The 21,142-nt window shown below is 44.7% G+C and overlaps 1 protein-coding gene across 6 annotated transcripts; it reads left to right on the forward strand.

Moving 5' to 3' along the window:
• Window positions 1–3,806: 3,806 nt before the first annotated feature.
• Window positions 3,807–19,325, forward strand: ZC3HAV1L (zinc finger CCCH-type containing, antiviral 1 like). 6 transcript variants are annotated; one of them, XR_008558147.1, is made up of 7 exons: window positions 3,807–4,263; window positions 5,256–5,391; window positions 7,699–7,957; window positions 9,603–9,728; window positions 13,540–13,638; window positions 14,143–14,337; window positions 14,619–14,804. XR_008558147.1 is itself a non-coding variant. In XM_054726493.1 (6 exons), the coding sequence occupies exons 1-5, from the start codon at window positions 3,893–3,895 to the stop codon at window positions 13,596–13,598; spliced, it is 951 nt and encodes a 316-aa protein (XP_054582468.1). In that variant the 5' UTR covers window positions 3,846–3,892; the 3' UTR covers window positions 13,599–13,638; window positions 19,250–19,325. The 6 variants fall into 6 exon arrangements, 4 of the variants coding, with proteins under 4 accessions (XP_054582468.1, XP_054582467.1, XP_054582466.1 ...); XR_008558146.1 differs by lacking the exon at window positions 9,603–9,728 and having other exon boundaries at window positions 3,846–4,263; XM_054726493.1 differs by lacking the exons at window positions 14,143–14,337; window positions 14,619–14,804 and adding an exon at window positions 19,250–19,325 and having other exon boundaries at window positions 3,846–4,263.
• Window positions 19,326–21,142: the final 1,817 nt, after the last annotated feature.

Genomic DNA, 21,142 nt, shown 5'->3' on the forward strand with positions numbered 1-21,142 from the left:
AGACTTCCCGTGGTCAGGGGTAGGGCCAGGGCCAGGCTGAGGAACAGAAGTTAAAAATGTAAATGGTCTTCAGAATTTTCCTTTGAAAGCCCTTCTCATTCTTTCATCACGAAGCGTGGAGGGAGAGAGGAAAATCCCTCTGTGGCAGTGTAGATTTGATGAAAGTGAAGGCAAGATTGCCATTTGATTTGGACCTCGATGTAAATAGCAACCTGTTGCTTGTCGGAGCACGAAAATGCCACCAAGCCAAGCATGAGCAGATGTTTGAGTTTTCCCAATTAGTCATTTGTCCTAGTTGTTTATTTCCTTTGGCATAGCAGGCTCTCAAGTTTTCAGACATGTTTAATGTTGCAATTCCCCAGGTTTAACCTCCCTCCTGTGCTTTTCACTCTTCATTTTTCCTGAGTGATCTTATCAACTCTCACAGCTTTGGATACCTAATCTTTGATGTCACTCACCTATATTCCCCTCCATCTTTCTTCAGCTCTTGATCTGAATATACACAGCCTACTGAGCATCGATCTTGGATTGTCCATTGCCAACTAAATATAAAAGTTGAGATTAAAATCACTTAAATCCTGTTTTTCTTCCATTATTCCTTGTCTTGCTTTTCTAGAAACCCATTCTTAACTGCTGCCAGGGATATTTGTAAGACACCTACAGCATGGCCAGGCACTGTTTTAAGTTTAGGGATACAGCAAAATAAATTTCTGCTTTCACACACTTGAATTCTACAAATGCATAAATAAGCAAGATGAAAAATCAGTGGTAGTTTTCATGTGAAGGAAGTGAGAGAGAGATAGAAACATCAGTGATGAGAGAAAACATTGATCAGCTGCCTCCTGCATGCCCAACACTGGGGATTGAGCCTGCAACCCAGGCATGTGCCCGGGAATCGAACTATGACCTGGTTCATAGGTTGACACTCAACCACTGAGCCACGCAGGTTGGGTTGGGAAACTACTTTAGACTGGGAGGTCAGAAAAGGCCTTGCTGAAGAGAAGACTAGAACTGCCAAGCTCAGAGTTGAAGGGCAAAAAGGAGATCTCTAGATGAGGGGGGAAGCATTCTAGGTAAGGGATCATGTCACCTCCCTCTCCCCCACCAACGAATTCCTGAAGTGGCTTCCCAAAGTCATCAGTATATAAGTCCAAACTTCATAGCATGGAGAAAAGGTCTTCTGGCATCTGGCCACTGCCTTCCTCTAGTTTCTTTACGTGACATGAACTCATTCAATCCTCAGAACCACCCTGTAAAATAGCAATGAGGCTAGTTGAATTCCTGGGTTATGTCTTACTCATCTTTGTATTAGGCCAGTGGTCGGCAAACTGCGGCCCGCAAGCCACATGTGGCTCTTTGGCCCCTTGAGTGTGGCTCTGCCACAAAATACCACGTGCGGGCGCGCACGTACAGTGCAATTGAAACTTCGTGGCCCATGCACAGAAGTCGGTTTTCGGCTCTCAAAAGAAATTTCAATCGTCGTATTGTTGATATTTGGCTCTGTTGACTAATGAGTTTGCCGACCACTGTACTAGGTCACTGCATTAGCCGTTGGCTCAATAAAAGAGCACGATGTTGGCAAAAAGGATGGTTGCTTAGTAAATGTACAGGTATAGACCCGTGCTGTCCACAGAACTATCAAGTGAGCTACGTAGGTAATTTACAGTTTTCTCATAGCTATATCAGAGCGGTAAAGAAGCAGAGGAGCCCAGCCAGTGTGACTCAGTGGTTGAGCATCGACCCACGAACCAAGAGGTCACTGGTTTGACTCCTGGTCAGGGCACATGCCTGGGTTATGGGCTTGATCCCCAGTGCGGGGGTGTGCAGGAGGCAGCCTATCGATGATGTTTCTCTTTCATGATGTTTCTATCTCTCACTTCCTCTCTCTTTAAAGATCAACAAAAACATTTTTAAAAAAGCAGATGAAATTGTAATAACATTTTATTTAAATATCAATATAACACGATTAACAGTTATCAGTGAGATATTTTGCATTCTTTTCATTCTAAACCTTTGAATTCCAGTGTGTGTGTTTCACACATCACATCTCAATTTAGACTGGTCACATTTCAAGTGCTCTACAGCCCCTTGTGGCTGGCTGGTGGCTTCCTCCTCACTTACTGACTGCCTAAGGCAGGGGTCCTCAAACTTTTTAAACGGGGCCAGTTCGCTGTCCCTCAGACCGTTGGAGGGCCGGACTATAGTTTAAAAAAAAACTATGAACAAATTCCTATGCACACTGCATATATCTTATTTTGAAGTAAAAAAACAAACGGCAAAAACACCCGCATGTGGCCCGCGGGCCGTAGTTTGAGGACGCCTGGCCTAAGGCTACCCACACCTTCTACCACATGACAGAACATGAGAGAGCCAGTTAACAGCTGTGGGCCAGCTCTGACAAAAGACTGCTCACATTCCTGCATCCCTGTTGGAATTGAGGATTAATTTCTAGTTGTCTGTTTCTCCGATTATCCCAAAGAGACAATAGTCAGATGCCGCAGAACCCTGGGAGACTCTGCTTATTTGCACATGAACTTCCAATCTGCTGCCCACAGTTAACCCACAGGAACAGACACTTAAAAAAAAAAACAATCACAAAAGTTTATTCATTGTACAACAGGCTCCAAGACAACACTTTATTCTAGCTATAGGTGGCAAGAGGTGTTCTGACAGAGAATCCACGTGTTAAAACAGGAATGGAATGAAGGATCATCATTGCCCCAGGCACGGGGAACAGCTCACTTTTTGACAGATTTCTTAATTCCACCTGTGGCCAGGGGGCCCTTCCCCGCCTTGACTTTTAGTTCAAGTTTCTTCTCCCCTTTTTTGCTTCTACTTGAATGCCTTTTCTTCGTATAGATTTCCTTGGGCTGCTTCTGGCCACCTTCTCAGCTGAATGTGGGGCCTACCATTCCTTCCCCACGAGTAGACACTTCTTCCCTGCAATTAATTAGCCGGTTTCACCTTCTCCCATCCCTCTGTCTATAGCTAATGTAAATCCTTTCAGACCAGCTTATACCTTTCTCCCCCCCCCCCCCCCCCCCAACACTTCATGTATAAAAAGGCTTGCAAGCCCTGGCCAGGTTGCTCATTTGGTCAGAACATCCGCCCCGTACGCCAAGGTTGCAGGTCGTGAACCAGGAGTGCCGATGGATTCCGGTCAGTGCACATGCGGGGGTTGCAGGTTCCATCCCCCGTCGGGGGTGCAGGAGGCAGCCTACCTATGATGGTCTCATCATTGATGTTTCTCTCTCCCTCTCCCTTCCTCTTCTCTGAAATCAATAAAAGCATAAAAAAAGAATCAACCAATGAATGCATAAATAAGTGGAACAACAAATCTAGATGTCTCACTCTCTCCCCCTTCCTCTCTCAAAAATGAAAAAAATAAAAAAATCAATTAAAACAAAACAAAAAACATTCGCAAAACTCCAGTCGGATGGACTTGTTGCCCTTCCTCCCTAGCATGCTGCTGGTGGTTTAGACGCCATGCCCAAAGACTGGCCTTATTTTTATTTATTTATTTATCTATTTATTTATTTTGCTAATAATAAACCCTTCTTTTTAACATTTCAGCAGTGGAAGTTAAAATTTTTTGTTGAACTCACAATACGTATTTCATCTTTGCAGCCCTTACTAGTCCCTCAAATAATACCCTTCCCCAACCCCACCCCGGCCTCAGGCTGGGCCTCACCTTGACCCGAGCCTGGCACGGAGCAGGCGCTCCGTAAAGCACTGTCCCTGCTTGGTCCGCCTCCAGGGGGGACCGCGGGCCCCCCGCCCCCGCCCTTCCCAGACGGTCTCGGGATGTTGGTTGGAAATCGTGGACGTGACTGGGAGGAGCCTGGCCGCCCAGGGTTTCCGCGCGGGGCCGCGCAGGGAGCCGGGGGCGGCCATGGCGGAGCCCACCGTGTGCTCCTTCCTCACCAAGGTGCTGTGCGCCCACGGGGGCCGCATGTTCCTGCAGGACCTGCGCGCCCACGTGGAGCTCTCGGAGGCCCGGCTCGGCGACGTGCTGCGCCAGGCCGGGCCCGACCGCTTCCTGCTGCAGGAGGTGGCGCCGAAGGAGGGCCCCTGGGACGCGGAGGCCGAGGTGGCGGCGGGTGCGGGCGGCGGCGGCGGCGGCGGCCCCTCGGCCTGGAGGGTGGTGGCCGTGTCCTCCGCGCGCCTCTGCGCCCGCTACCAGCGCGGCGAGTGCCAGGCCTGCGACCAGCTGCACTTCTGCCGCCGCCACATGCAGGGCAAGTGCCCGAACCGCGACTGCTGGTGAGCGCGCGGGGGCCGGGGCGCGGGGGCCGGGGCCGGGGCGCGGGGCCGGGGCCGGGGCGCGGGGCCGGGGCGCGGGGCGCGGGGCCGGGGGTGGGTCGGGCGTCCTCCCGGACGCAGGCGGCGTCGCGACCCCCGCGCGCGGGCCTGGACCCTCAGGCTGGAAGCGGGACCCCAGAGAGATGAAAAAGGGGGTCGTGTGCCCGGGGATGGCGACCTCCTGGGAAAGGGCGGAAGGGAAGCCTCGCGGGGGTGGGTGCGCGGGGGGGTGGGGGCCTGGCTGTGCTCCCAGCTCCGGCTCCGAAGGAGGCGGGAGCCCAGGGCCGTTTGGATTTCTTTAGCCGCTCCTCGTCCCTGATCGCGGGTCCTCCGGAGCACGGACCGGGGAAGTCAGGATGGGGACTTGAGCGTTTTCTCCAGCGCTCCTTTTGGGGGAGCATTTGCGAATCCCGTCAGAGCCTTGGACCCTTTCTGCAGAGATTGCCTCCTCCCACACAAACCCAAAGTTTTACGGAAGCTAGTCTCTCCTCTCCGGGTTTAGAAAGACCCATCCAGTCCGACCCCCAGGAGACGGAGGGGTGGGTGATTTCGGAGAGGCCGTCTGAGTCTCCCTCGGTTTACTCAAGCTCCCCAGAGTGGGGATGGGGGCAGGCTTTCCTTTTAACGTTGGTGGCTTGTGGGGGCGGGCGGCTGTTTGGGGTGGAGAAGACAAGTGCACTCACCTGCAGACAGAACAGGTGGGCACCCTCTGTCAGGGCAGGTGACTGGGGGTGGGGGATACCCTTGGCTTTAAAGGTCCTCATTTAAAAGGAAGATGACCCTGGGAGGGGAGTTGCATCAGCCCAGCTTTCTTATTACCGGAGCGTGTTAGTCCGAAGTACCTGGTGTTCCTGTTTGTTGACTTCCCATGCAAGTGGAAAGGGACCCTGGGCGAAGAATTGGACAGACCGGCCTCTGCACCTAGGCCTCTGATCCAGAGCCTTGTGTTCCAGGTCTACCTGTACCCTTTCCCATGATATCCACACACCTGTCAACATCCAAGTGCTGAAAAACCACGGGCTTTTTGGCCTCAATGAGGCCCAGCTCCGGATTCTGCTTTTACAGAACGACCCCTGCCTTTTACCAGAGGTGAGTCACCAAGGAGCCCCCCTCCTTGTCTGCCCTGTGGAAAAGGTCAGGGGAGAGCATGGCAGCCTCGGGTGTACCGGGGTGGGGAGGTGACCTTTCCGGAGTCTCTGATTTTACTGGACTTTGGTACTCAGGGAGTGATGGACTCTTGTGGTATAAACGTAAATATAAAGGCTACTGGTTTTTTGAGTGTTTACTAGATGCTAAGCAATTTATATACCTTAGTTCATTAATAACTTGCCCCCATTTTACAGGTGAGGAAACTGAGTCTCAGATAGATTAACTTGCCTTAGGTCACATAATAAATGGCAGATTGGAATTTAGGTCTGTCTATGAAGCCTGTGTTTTGTGAATTGCCTGTTTATGCTTTTGCCTATTATTTTTTTTTTTTATGGAGGCATTTGTCTTTTCCTGTTAATTTATACGATGTCTTTAATGATAAAAATTCATTTTCTGGTCATATTTGTTACCAGTATTTACCCCCATTTACTTTTTTGGGGGTCTTAGATATAAATTTTAATTGCTTCAAAGCAACATGACTCTGTTTTATACTTGAAAAGGTACCCATTATAACTGCTATAATGGTGTAGTATGTTTGTACCTGTTTAGCTAGACACAAATACTTTTTAAAAATAAAATAGTTGGATTCCTAGCTCTGGCCGGGTAGCTCAGTTGATTGGAGCATCATCCCGATGCACCAAGTTTATGAGTTTGATTCCATCAGGGCACATACAAGAGTCAACCAATGAATGCATAAGTGGATGGAACAGCAGGCCAATGTTTCTCTCTCTCTCAAATCAACATATAAATTAAAAGCCCTGGTCATTTTATTCAGTGGTTAGAACGTCATCCCGTGGACTGAAGGGTCTTGGGTTCAATTCCCGGTCAAGGGCATGTGCCTCAGTTGCAGGTTCCAGCCCTGGTCCTGGTTGGGCTCGTGGGGGAGGCAACCAGTGGATGGTCTCTCACATTGATGTTTCTCTCTCTCTCTCTTCCCCCTTCTCCTGCCCTTTCACTCTCTCTCTAAAGATCAATGAAAAAAATATCCTCAGGTGAGGATTAAAATATATATAGTTGGAACCCCTAAAATAAAATTTTATAAGAGACCACCAATTAAAAGTTGAGTTTTCTAGTCTGGCACAGTGATTCTATTACAGTCACTCACAACTTGCCAGAAGAGGGGTGAGAAGAAGGGAGGGTGTTGGGAAAGAGAGGGTAGTTCGTGATTGTGGTCCCATTTTAACTAAGAGATTGCAGGGCCTAGAAGGGAAGAAGGCCCCAAAGCTGAGCCTGTGGTTCAGATGGCAGAGGCTGCAGCTTGTGCCCACAGGCAGCACTGGAGTCAGCCCTAGGAGCCGGGAGGTTTCTTCTTGGCGCCCATCTCCTTTCTCATTTCTTTAGATGGATGAAGCCAGGTTAGGTATGTCATGAGTCAGGTGCATCTCACCTACGTCGCCAGGAGGGTGTTGGTTCGCCTGGGACAGACCCAGTTCACATCCGTTGCCCTAATGTAATTATTAATAGTGCTCCCTAAAAAAATGCCCTTGTCTGGCTGACAAATTATCTGTTCACACTACCTGTCTAGGTTGGTTTCCCCACACATAGGGATTTAGGTGTGTGTGGTTTCTTGGTAAGATAAAAAAAAGAGGGAAGCAGGTTACAGGGAAGGACAAACTACAAGCAAGGCAAAGTCAGGCCTTGACTTGACTCATGGCGGGGCTCGAGCTGCAATTACACTGAAGAATGGAGGCAAAGGGCCAGCCTGTACCTGCTTAGAATTCACTCATTGGCTACGGACTTTGGGAAAGTCAGGTAGGTCCACAGAAGGTCAAAGTCAGAGAGAGGCAGCTGTGTGTTAGTAACAGCTGGGGAGATCTGGGAGGGAGTAACTACCCATCCACCTTCCACCCAATGATTTTATAAAAAGTGCATTTTTTTTTTTTTTTTAGTCCTCACCTGAGGGTATTTTTTCCACTGATTTTCAGAGAGAGTGGAAGAGAGAGGGAAAGACAGAAACATCGACAAGAACAAAACACATCGATTAGTTGCCTCCTACACACGCCCTGACCAGGGTCCGGGCGGGGAGAAGCCTGCAAACGAGGAACGTGCCCTTGACTTAAATGGAAGCTGGGACCCTTCGGTCCGCAGGCCCATGCTCTATCCACTGAGCCAAACCGGCTAGGGCCCACCCAATGATTTTAACAGCCTTTGGTGACCAGAGGTTGCCAGTTAGAGAAATTGTCATTTATTGGCTTAAAAGATACAGTGCAAACCAATGTTTTCAGTGTTGCCTCATTTCTCTCCCAGGTCTGTTTGTGCTACAACAAAGGTGAAGCCCTGTATGGCTACTGCATCCTCAAGGACAAATGCAACAAGTTTCATGTGTGCAAGTCCTTTGTCAGGGGAGAGTGCAGGCTTCAGAAATGCAAACGGTCCCACCAACTCATTCACGCGGCATCCCTGAAGCTGCTGGAAGACCAAGGACTGAATGTTTCCAGTGTCGTGAATTTCCAGATAATCTCTACCTACAGGCACGAAAAGCTGCACAAGATGCTTGAAAATAAAGGTGAGAATGTCAGAGGTAGACAAAACTCCATCACTGATGTAGTTTTTACACACACACACACACACACACACACACACACACACACACACATTTTTATTGATTTCAGAGAGGAAGGGAGAGGGAGAGAGAGAGAAACATCAATGATGAGAGAATCATTGGTCACCTGCCTCCTGCATGCCCTGCATGGGGAATCGAGCCTGCAACCTGGGCATGTGCCCTGACTGAGAATTGAAACGGTGACCTCCTGGTTCATAGGTCGATGCTCAACCACTGAGCCATGCCGGCCAGGCCTCACACCTAGTTTTGATCTGAAAGTGAGTCTGGGGAGAAAGCACTTCGTGTGTTTAGAGCTCTGTCCTAAGGGAAGTTTAGGACGGTCAATGTTTTATGATGCAGAACTGTGATTGTAACCAAAGAAGGGAAGGGATGGAGTTTATTTTCAGGGCTGCCAGCTAATGGCACCTGCCCAGTGTTTGAGCAGTGTAGCTCCTTGGTAAGTTGGGGGTCAGGAAGTAGATAGACCAGTCTTAACAGCTTCATTAGGAAAAGAGAGGAGGGAGATGGGCTAGTGACTAGAAAGGCAAGGATAATGTAGGGATGGCTTTCTTTTATTAAACTGAATTAAAGTTTTTTCTTTTTGAATTGTTAGGAAATTTTAAGCACATTACTGAAAAATTTGGATCATAGAATAAAGAAAAAAATTGCAAAAGACCTCATTCAGATGCACAGTAATTGTTACCATTTACTCACAAGCCCTTCGGTTTTGTTACTATACGAAGACTAGTCCAGTTGTAGTCAAAGTATGTTTTGGTTTAGCATCTTAAACTGTCACTCTGTACAACATCATAACCATCTTCCCATCTCGCCGCTTAGTCTGTCACTTTTTAAGGTCTACAAAGTATGATTTGGTGTTCTTTTCATTGGAATGCATTCAGATTACTTATTCTGTTAGATTTGCCTGTAGCTGAAGATCAGTTTCACTGGGTGGTAGACTCAGGAGAATTGTTGATGGGAAAACCATATCATCAAATCAGAGTCTCTAAGCTTTTACTGTGGACTTTTCTTATGTTGGGATGGTAGTGGCCGACTTCCTAGGCAGGTGGTGAGAAGGTGGGGAGGGCTTTGCATACACCGCTGTCGGAGGCTATCTGAGGACCCTGAATGGTAAGGGACCTTCTACTCTCTATTATGTGTAGGGCCTGTCGTTTTCTTTATCTGCTCTTGTGTCGTGGCTCTCCCCTAACTATCAAATAGCTTCTTTCTGCTTGCTCTGTGTGTGTTTAATATATACATATATTTTTTTAAAAAATATTTTTATTGATTTCAATGAGGAAGGGAGAAAGAGAGAGAGAGATAGAATCATCAGTGATGAGAGAGAATTATTGATCGGCTGCCTCCTGCACACCCCACACAGGGGATTGAGCCCACAACTCAGGCATGTGCCCTTCAGTCTACAGGCCAACGCTCTTTCCACCGAGTCAAACTGGCTAGGGCTAATATATTTTAAATCCAGAAGACACAAACTCTCCAAATCGAGACTTTTTTCTGAGGTCTGATTCGCTGGACGAATGCTCCCAATAAAAAAATGAAATTTAGAAATGGTAAAAGGAGTGTCTTAGGAAACCTCATCTCTTCTTCTTTTTAGATAATTCAGCTCCTTCTGCTGAGCACTCACAGGCCCTTGAGAAGCAAGGAAGACCGGTTCCTGGGGCTGCAGAAGCCCGTCCCCTGGCTTCTGCCCCTGCCCAGGCGGCCAAGAAGCCATGTGCAGGTAAACCGTGAAGGACGTCGCTGAAGTAAGAAGAAGCTTGCCCAATTGGAAGGTCTGAAAACAAAGCTTGCGTTTTGAGCTTTGATTTGTAGCTATTCATTCATTTAATTATTTCTTTAAAATACCTACCTCACAGGGTGTCGTGAGAGTGAAAGAAGATGGAAAAGGAGACATTGTCAGATTTGGAGGATAAGGTTGGGGATGAGGTTGGACCTTGAGCAGGCAAAGAGAGGGTAAACTCGAGTGCAGATGGGGTCAGTGCTGGGCAAGCCCTGGATGGCAGCTTCTGCCTGCAGTTCCTGAGAGCTTTCCCGGGCTGGCTGGCAGAGCTCTTAAAGAGGCAGGTTTCACTGACTTGCTCTGTGACCCAGCCACATGTTTGTCTGTATGCCCAAATATACAGTTTGAGTACGTCAACTTCATAAGCATCTTCTCATATTTGTTCACATTTATCATGCATCCTCATTTTTATGCACAGATACATTAGTATATCATAGTTTTCTTAACTGTTTCCCTTATTCTGGGAAATTTTGATTCTTTCTAACAAATTTTAAATATAACTCTTTTCTTAAAATCCACACAATATTGAATTTTTAAAGTTAATCTTTTGCTTAGCTTATAGTTGCAAAATGATACTTTCTTTTGATTTGCATTTCTTTAAATTTATGTGCAAGTGAATATTTTTATGTGTCTGCTTTCTGTAGGTCTTTACTTTGTGCATTTTGTTAATTACGGGGGCCTGTAATTACCTCCTTTGTGCCAATGTGGGATGGCCTTTAGTTAGGCTCCTTAATTTTTATGAAAGGCTGTCAGCCATACTGTGCTCATATAATATTCATCTCTTGTGGTTGCATCCTCGGGCAGCCCAGAGAGTATATAACTTTTGGGTGCTCGCCAGAGATTCCTACCTCACTTCTAGTCTGCTCTTATGAAACTTTGTCCAAAGCCCAGTTGCTGTGCTTTGAAGGATGTGTAGTTCATCCATTCCTCAAAATTGTATTCATTCTTTTATGGATCAGGATGGACCATCAGAGATCTGTATACCTCGCCCACTTCATGTTCACTTCCCCCTCCCTCTCCTCTCTTCCCCCACCCAGATGTCTTCATCCAGTGATGCTTAGATGTTTGGTTCTTTGTTTCCATCCAAGGGTACCACACAGAAGCACTTTATGGAACCCTTCCCTGTGTTTGCTGTCGTAATATCCCCAAATGTCTGTGTGGAGTGTTTTTAGAAATACTTAACTGTCCTGCAATAGCATGACATTTGAGAAATAGGGGCAAGGTAGTGAGTTTTTCATAAGGCTAACTTTATTTAATTTAGAAAGTTTTTTGTCGTGAAATTCTGTCTTTTGCATTGGGGGAAGTATTTTAAAAAAATGTCCTTTGTAAAAGGAGAAATTGCTGTGTTTCTCCTAATGGACAGTAAAAGTCATGCAACTTTTGTTCCTCTTTTCAGTTTGGTTGTCAACAGTGGTGTTTCTGAAAGCCCTCACAGCGTGCATATCTTGTTTCTTCTTCCTTTCTGATTTCTCCTGGTGCTAATTTTTAAAAAAATATTTTTACATTTTATTATTATCATTATTTACATTTTATCATTGTACTACATATGTTTTTGTTGTAAACCATCTTCAGTTCTTAATGGAAACAGTGTAGTATATAAATGCATATCCTTTACATTAAGAGACTTGGTAGACGTTTATATTATTGTGTTTCCTTCATATATCTTATAATTATGTGCTTATATATGAAGTTACTGACCCTTTGTAATCTTTGTTGAAATATTTTATTCAATTCTATAATATTTCATTTTAATTTTAGTTCTTTGGTATTCATTCTGTAGAAATACTTTATGTAATCGTACCTGACAATCAGCTGTTACAGAGTTAGACTCAGAGATAAGTTTTCTTAGGCAATTTATTGGGCCTTATGAGGTGAAGCTATACATCTCTAGGCTCCACAAATTCAACATATCCTAAATTGAAGGATTACGTTTTCTCCAAGCTGTTTCCTCCCAACCCTCTCCCCCCACCCTTTTTTTTTTTTTAAATTTTGGCGTTTTCACCATCTAATGACTTAAGCCCAAAACCTGCAGAGTGCCCTAATACTCTTCTTTCTCCTTGTTCCCAGTGTCAAATTGGTTACCTAATGTTGGAGATATTTTCCCCTCAAAAATCTCTCAAATGTTTATCCCTGTCCGTGCCTTTCTTCACATGCCCTACACACTGCCTTGTTTAAAACCCTCATCACCTCTTACAGAACTCGGTGGTTTTCAGCTCACCTCTTGCGAATGTTTTGTGGGAGGCGCTGGGTTACTCTCCTTCAATGGTGGTGCCCCATTTTAATTGTTGATGTAATAGACTTTTGTGGATTTCGTTGATCTCCATACCACCCTTCTCCCTCTGCCTTCCCGTCCGCTGCCTGGTTGATCTTTTGAAATCCAGTCCTAATGATACTGCTTTTTCCTGCCATTACCTTTATTGGTCCCCGTCACGTAGGGTACGAGTCATAAACTCAGACAGCTACAGGGACCGGAAAGGTGAGTTAATGGACGAAATGAGCTGGATGTAAGAGGAAGGGGGTAAAGAGGAAGTGCTGTGGCAAATTGTCCCGTCGAAAAGGGGCCACTGCCTCTCGTTTTCATGTGAGAACTTGGTCCAGTTTGTCCGATTGCCCATTTTGACAAAAGAAGCCAGAAAGCCAGATTTTCTGATCTTTAAATATTCAGTTTTTTAAAATGCAGGCCAATATTGTGTGTGCTGACCTACTTGCGGTTTTTGGAACGGGCCGTTTGATCCTGTGACTCTGCGTTTGTAAGTTCCCTCCCTCTTGGTGTCACCCATCTTCCCTTCACCTGCCTTAAGACCTGGTAAAATTAGATTCTTTAGATGCCGGGTTAACCTGTCCTGACCCCAAGAGAGTTCTCAGCTCTCCAGCATAGCACTTACTCCCTTGTATTGCAGTGCCTTGTGCTTTTATTCCCTAGCTCTGAACAAAAACATTATTTACTCTTCCTGGCAATTCTGACTGGTGTTTAGATATTTTTGCCATATAACGAGTTAACCTCTGCATTTGGACCCATTGAATCAGCGGCATATTGGTTTTCATTGTTCTTTTTTCTTCCCACATATATATATTTTTAATTTTCAAAAAATCTTTTTCTCCCTAAGGAATGTGTTACATAAGGTAAACATCTTTTTAATGCTTCAATTTGAATTGTCTAAAATGAACACTTTAAGAAAATATTTGTCTTTTAGTGCATTGCCTTTGTTCTAAGAGCGTTAGAAGCCTGTTTTGTTTTTCTAAAATCATAGCTGCAAAAATATTTGTCTTATGTATCTATTTTGTGTTAAATAAAATTGTGATAAAAAGGTATTTTTTGATTTTTCTTCATTAAATATGAAGTTACTTGTTAGTTTTAAACAAATATTATCTACTTGAGGGAATTAACAACTATTGTTTGTTAGAAGCTTTTAGTAGGAATTGGTATCTTTTGATATAATCATATATTTTTATCATTTAAGTCACCCAATATTATATTAATGGTTTTCACTATATTAAAACATCCTTAAATTCTGAGTAAACTCTACTTGACTATGGCATTATATTCTTTTGATGTATTTTCTCCCTAATTGGTAACTTTTATTTTAAGTGTATACATCTATACATTTATAAATAAAATTCATTTACATTTTATATGTGTATATAGTAATTTTTTTGTTTTTATTGCTATATACTCAAAGTATAATTTTTTTTCTGAGTGCTGTTTTGAGTTTTTGTAAACTGATTTGTAATGTCATTAATTTTTTCCCAGCTCTTTTGAGAAATAATGGACACATAACATGTGGAAGTTTAAGGTGTGCAAGGCTATGATTTGATGCATGTATACTTGCAAAATGATGACTACAATGAGGTTAGTTAGCACATTTATCACCTCACATTCATTATTATGTTAACAATAATGTATTATTGTATCACTGAGTTACTCTTTATTATTATTTAGGAATACTTTTACAAAAGATTTTTTTTTGAAAATATAATAATATATCATTATGGAAATTTTGGAGAATACAGGAATGTATTAAGAATTAAGTAATTATCATCCATAATACTACTGTGTAGAGACAAAATCACTGTTAGTATTTTAAGATATCTTTTTCAGTCATTTTTTTTCATGTACATATTCTTAAATATTGAGAGTATACCATATATACAATTTCATATTATGCTGTTTTGGATTGACATTATCTTCTAACCGTTTTCCTATATAATTGAAAGCACTCATATTTATACGTGATGGTTTTGTTAGTTTTTTTTTATATATCATTTATTTAATCATAGTCCTGTTGTCGGATATTTATTGTTTGCTACATTCTGGTACATAAATCTTTGTCTGCGCTTCTGATCATTTTCTTAGATGTGACTATACTGTTCCAGAGATACGAATATTTTAGTCAAAAAAGCATTTCAAAGTTGTCTGCCAGAGTGGCTGGACCATTCACACTCTCAGCAGTGTGGGGATTGCCACTCTCCAACAGCATGTGTTGTAGGTACTTCCGTCCTGATGGAAGAGACAGGGTACCTTTTGTTTCTAATGAGTTCTTCTGAGCAGGTATTTAGAAAAGTGCATTGGTACTAATTGCTACTTAATTACATGTTAAAGGCTCTATTTTAATCTATTATGCAATAACATGATGATGTTCTGTGCAGTTTCTGATGTTTTATCTTTACTGAGATTATCTGCATGGTCAGGTTGTGTGTGTGTGTGTGTGTGTGTGTGAATGTGAACTGACCATGCAATTATCTTACAAGGATAAAATTTTATTCTCATGGTGCCTCAGAGGCGTTCACTCTCAGGTGTTTATCTCCCAGGTAAACTTTTGTTTTATGCAGAAAGTGAAACTGCCTCCCTCTAATACGCATGGCGAGCTCTCGGTTCAGTGAAGTGTCTGCTAACCTGAGTTGACCGTATCTGCTTTCAAGTTTCGGAGGGGCTCCTCTGGCCAAGGAAAACTTGGCAATGCCTCAGGCAGACCTTCCTTTGGGTCACACTCTTCTCCAGGCCCATCATAAAGCATTTTCCTTGTTTGGTCTCTCGACTCCATATGTTCATGTGGCTCCCTCTGGTCTCTCCAGGTGTTGGGGTTCCTGACATCTGAAACTTCTTTCTGAAACAATGTCTAGCTTGGCTTCTTTGGGTCACTGCGTCTCCAGCCATAAGCCCCTGCACCCACTTTAACCCCATTCCTCACACCTACCCTCTCACAGGAGGTAGGAAGGAAATTTCCAAGTGGCTGCATTCCTGGGCTCCCCATCACTCACCTAGCTGGCTGAGTAGTTCCTGCACTGGAGCACAAGGCACAGTGACAGAGGCTGCTGGCTCCATGGGCAGAGTGCTCTGTGTTAGTTACCTGGGTGACGGAGGCGCATAGAGTCCCCACCACACAACTACCCTGGCATTACAGCCCACCATCCTCTTCTTCCCCTCCAGGACTCCATGTAGAATCCAGTGAGTGTCCAAACCGCTCCAAGTCAAAGATACATCACCAATCAGAGCTCACGCATAATATAAAGATACTAGAGGCCTGGTGCACGACATTCGTGCACTGGGGGTTGGGGGGTCCCTCAGCCTGGCCTGCGCCCTTTCGCAGTCCAGGAGCCCTCGGGGGATGTCCAATTGACGGCTTAGGCCCGCTCCCCGTTCTAAGCCACAGTTGGACATCCTTAGCGCTGCCACGGAGGCAGGCTGCTGCGCTCCCCAGCCATCAGCCCAGCTGTGGCTGAGCAGCACTCCCCCTGTGGGAGTGCACTGACCACCAGGGGGCAGCTCCTGTGTTGAGCATCTGCCTCCTGGTGGTCAATGTGTGTCATAACAACAGGTTGTTCTGCCATTCGGTCAATTTACATATTACCCTTTTATTATATAGGATTATTATGTAGGATATCATCATTGCCCGGTTGGTGTGGCTCAGTTGGTTTATCGTTGACTCATGCACCAAGAGGTTGCTGGTTCAATTCCTGGTCAGGGCACACGCTTGGGTTGCAGGCTTGACCCCCAGTAGGAGGCATGCAGGAAGCAGCCGATCAATGTTTCTCTCCCATAGATGTTTCTGTCTCTATCTCTCTTCCTCTTTCTCTAAAAAAAAAAAAAAAAAAGATATATCATTAAAATAGGTTACGTTAGGCCACATTTGCAAACAACCATTACATCTCATGACAGCAATTAAGATTTACTTTTCACTTGTGCTCATCGTGGTTAGTTTCAGTTACGTTCCATGTCCTTTTCACTTTGGGACCCAGTTTGACAGAGTCGCCCCCATCTGGACCAGTGCTGGTGTCTTGGCAGGAAGAAACCTCAAGCTGGCTCTTACAGGGTCTATCTACTCTCATTGCATGGGTCATGTGGCCACCCTGTGCTCAGCAGGGCTGGAACATGTAATCCTACATGGAGAGGTATGGCAGGTCACATGGCCAAGCCTAATGTCAATGGGCAAAGGTGATAATGCGCCTCCAGGAGGCCGCGGTAAATATCGTTAACTATATAATACAGTCACCCACAGGAGGCAGCTCAGACAGCTGGTCTTCCTTGTGCTGCTGTGGGGGTGGGGGGCACTTCCCTTGAAGAATGCTATGGAATTTCTGATGTTGGCATACATTTACGGCTTCAACTGAGATGTGCTAAGCACTGACAACATGCTGGCAATGGAGGCAAACCAAGTTACTGCGGAGTTCTCGTTCTGGCCAGCAGCTGGAGGGACCCGGACCAGCACAGAGCACCTGGTTCAGGAAAGGCTTGGCTGTGGGGCAGAGTGGCTAAGTCGTTCAGGCTGGGGTGTGGCTTAGGCTCCGGTGAACCAACTCCCTGTGTGCCCAGGACTGAGGGGTTTCCCTGAACAATGTCAGGCACAGCAGGACAACTGGTCACCCCACCACAGGTGCTCTTCATGCTGCCCCTTCTTTTCCACAGTGGCTTCTTGTGAAGCTCGGTTGAGGAGGTAGGTTGATTCATTGTGTAGCATTTATAATCCCTGATTGAATCAGCAAAGTATGGGAGGGTGTGTGTGTGAGCCCCTGTGCCTTTATCGGGGAAGGAAAAGCTCATTCTGTGGGAATGGATATTGCTTATGATTCATCCAATGAGGCAATTGATGCTGCTTGTAAATCACCACAGGCAATCCACACTGAAACAGACATGCCCTGTAAAAAGCCGTAATATGGTTGATGGTTGATGCCACTCCATGCCTCTGGGCCTCATTTTGCTTCTAAGACAATAGGGCAGCGACAGCTGGCAGATGGCAGGCCAAGATCTTGAAACACCCTCACCTGTAACCACTGAATGTCAAAGGTTTACAGCAAAAGGACTTCATCACAGACCTGTGCACCGTCCCTTCCCCTAATCCAGTGATGGCGAACCTATGACACGCGTGTCAGCACTGACACGCGTAGCCATTTCTGATGACACGCGGCCGCTGAGGCTGCCGCATGCCGAGGATGAAACATTTGCTGCTCCTGAGGATGAAACATTTGCGAAATAATGTTTTTTCCTCAAAGTGACACACTACCCGAGTTATGCTCAGTTTTTTGGCGAAGTTTGACACACCAAGCTCAAAAGGTTGCCCATCACTGCCCTAATCCCTGCTATAGTCACCAGCTTCGTGATAATTTTCTCATCCGCCCTCTGCCCCGAACCTCCATGTGCACCAGCCACTGCCATTCAGTGTGTGGAGGAAGGTGCCCCCTTCCATGGACTTCCTAACCACCTTGTCCCTGATGGATTCATTCTGGTCCACCTGGCCCTGCCCATCGTTCTATGGAAGAAGGAAAATGGTGGCTGAATTTCAGAGGTGTACTTCTGCTCTTACAAGTTCTCCAGATAAGACAGTTGGTCTGTCCATCTCTTGCCACTCATTGCACTTGGGGGTTGGTGAATAACAAAACCTTATACTTTTCCCATTGGGAATGTACTCACCACCTGTCAGCTAACACGAGGACTGCTGTTTCAGCTCTAAGATCTGTACTAAGTTAGGTCAACCCTTACAAGGGGATGGATTCCAACCAGCGTGGGTTATACTCCAGGGGCCTCCCATAGGCATGACTGGGAGGAGGCCAAATTAAGATATCAATGAATTTGTAGGCACTGTTTCCTTTTTTTTTTTTTTTTTTTGTCTCTGAGAAGAGATTTATATTTTCCCTATAAAATCTGTATCTTTGACATATGCAAGGCTTGTATCTGCTACCCAATTTTCTGCAATGAGAAGACAAAACAGGATTTGTCATATAAGCATCTGGGTATTGGGCTCATTTAGAGGTCAGAGCTTACCTCTCCACCTCCCATAACTATATACATCAAAACTATAAGTTGGAGATGAGGAGAACCAAAGTCCATTTTCTGCTATTTGAAAATGTCTATATTTTTACCTGATCTTGGATTGGTGTGTATTGAATATATTAAATTTTATTTTTTCTGCCCCGTGGCCTCCCTATCAAGCTGCTATTGATCTATAAACAAATATGTAAGTGCATTAGAGGTGTTCATTGTTGGTAGGACCATGAATAAATTTTTCTGTAATTTGAATAATCACAATGTAAATTATTTTGGGAGTTAGGAATGTCTAAGTATATATCATATATAAATATATGTGGTATGTTTTATATGACATACATAAACTAACATTTATGGACATCTCTCTGTATAAAATGCATTATATAGAGAGGTTGAGCATCTTTCTTCCTCATCTTTATCCTCCCCACCCTCTGGATTCTCTTTGATTCTCACTCCCAGTAGGCTAAAAACTACCTGCTCACAACTTTGCTCACCTGTCAACTCAATTTTTTGGCTCTGTGTTTTTTCCCCCAATTACATATTTATTTATATATTTACTAGAGGCCCGATGCATGAAATTTGTGCAAGGGGCTCGGCCCTCGCAGCACTGGCTTCATCTCGAAGGTCATCTGGAATGTCGCCCGGAAGGTTGTTTGGCTGTCCGGTCTAATTAGCATATTATGCTCTTATTATTATATATTTTTAACCAGCACAAAGAATAAGAATGTTTATTAGAAGGATACAATAGTACACTCATAAATGAAGGCTTCCTCCCTTTTAAGTTGGATATGATTCATTATTATTATTTAACTGGATTTATTGGGGTGCATTGCTTAATAAGATCATATAGGTTTCAGGTGTACAATTCTATAATACATCATCTGTATATTGCAGTGATATTCAACCGGTGTGCCACAAGAGTGTTTAAAACATGTCATACCTGACTATTTAGTTAGGGACACTGATGTCTTGTCTCTTAGATTATCAAATAAAAAAATGACAGCAGCCTATACAACAATAGCCATCTGGTGTAACTGAATCAAAATTTTACCTGTATATATTTTGGTGTGCTGCAGAATTTTAGTAATTAGTTTATGTGTGCCATGAGATGGAAAAGGTTGAAAATCGTTGGTATATTGTATCATGTGCTTACCACCCCAAGTCCAGTCTCCTTCCCATTTTTTGTCTCTATGTTGACCAGATGTCTCTATGCTCAATTTTAAGAAGTTTCAGGTGAGAAGGAAGCTACTAGCCAGAATAAACTCAACTGCCTGACAACTAAATCCATGTTACTGTCTCCTGGTGTCAACACTGATTTTGGATCCTGGGCTTCATTCCTGAACTTTGGCTTTTGACTTTTATTCAAACTAGTGAGTACTGGTTAACTCCTGTCAGTGGTTTTTCCTGTCAGTCTTGACGCTGCCCATGGGTCATACAGCCATGCTACAATTCCTACATCCAAGGCAAGCACTGTCTGGTTTAAAAGGTAGATTTTGTTTTCATTCAGGTATGCCGAGGCCAACAGATCAGGAGAAAAGAGTGTATTGCTCACAGTTCCCAAGAGGAGGGGCAATCACACCACGCAGAGGCAGAAGAGAGAACACCAAGGCCAGTCACAGGCAGAGGTGGAGAAAAGGAGAGAGAAGGAGAAAGAGGTGAAGAGAGAGAAACTGGAGTGGATGAGTAGGTTAAGCAGGTTTAGGATTGGTTAGTTTAAATAACGACATGGGGCTCTAGGGGGCAGGGCTTGCCTCTAATTGTCTGATGCTTAGCTCTGAGATGACGGGGCAGAAGAATACTGACAGAGCAAGTAAAGCAGGAGGTGGGGGGACATGGGCTCTGGATTAGTTAGCTTGCATACTAAGCAAAGGAGAGAGCATGGGGATGGGAGGAGAGGAAGTTGTTTTCTATCTCTAGGAGTTTTAGGAATCTCTTTGACCCTGGGAGGGGCAAGCCCTCTCTAGTCTGCAAGGCCCCAGATATCAAAATCTCAGGTACAGAAACTAAAAAACATGGTTAATACAGTATTTTAAACACTTTCCGTCCTTCACAGGCAGGAGTTGGCATTAGTCATCCATCCAAATCCAGTACTTGATGATACACTGGTGGTCGCTTGGCTCTGGATTTGTTGCCTGGTCACTCATAATAATAATATTTAACACTTACTGTGCCAACACTGCATATGGCAACTATAATGGTAGATTGGTTGTAAAAATGGCCCAATACTCTGTCCCTCCCTATAGCCATGTCCTTTGCCAAGTGACTTTGTAGCTCCTCCCATCAAGAGGGAGTTTCTTTCCCCATCCCTTAAATCTGGGCAGGCCATGTGACTTGTTTTGATGAACAGAATGCAGAAGAAGTGATAGTTACACATCTAGGATTCCGGAGGCCTTGGACACTTCGATTCATTCTCTTGGAACCCCCTCTGAAGAAGCCCAGACTAGCCTGCTGCTGGATGAGATGACCTGGAGGAGCGTCCAGTTGCCCCAGCCTCTAGCCTGCTGTTCCCCAAACAAGTGAGAGCTCAGCCAAAATTAGCAGAGCTGCCTACTGACCCTGCAATTGACCATCAATGCATGAGTGAGCCCATCTAAGAGCAGAGAACTGCCCAGGTGACCTGTAGATCTGTGAGCAATGATAAGTGCTCTTGGTAGCCTTCCTGTGGGTTTGTTTTTCTAAATGGGTAGATACTTTTTACATATGCTTTTTCTTATATATTTTGTTTGTTAAAAGTGACAAGAAGAAAATTCTGAGATGTCCTAAATTACAGCAGGCCAGAGGGTGGAAGGAAGAAATGGAAAAAGGGGGTTATTCAGTTAACAATTGCAGTGCACAACCAATAAAAGACTGCTCAGCCCTAGCTGGTTTGGCTCAGTTGATAGAGCTTCGGCCTGTGGACTGAAGGGTCCCGGGTTCGATTCTGGTCAAGGACACATGCCCGGGTTGCGGGCTCGATCCCCAGTAGGGGGCGTGCAGGAGGCAGCCGATCAATGATTCTCTCTCATCATTGATGTTTCTATCTCCCTATCCCTCTCTGAAATCAATAAAAATATATTTAAAAACAAACAACTGCTCACACTCCTTAGTGTGCATT

The sequence above is a fragment of the Eptesicus fuscus genome, chromosome 14 (assembly GCF_027574615.1).
Source record: "Eptesicus fuscus isolate TK198812 chromosome 14, DD_ASM_mEF_20220401, whole genome shotgun sequence".
NCBI classification, from domain to species: Eukaryota; Metazoa; Chordata; class Mammalia; order Chiroptera; family Vespertilionidae; genus Eptesicus; species Eptesicus fuscus.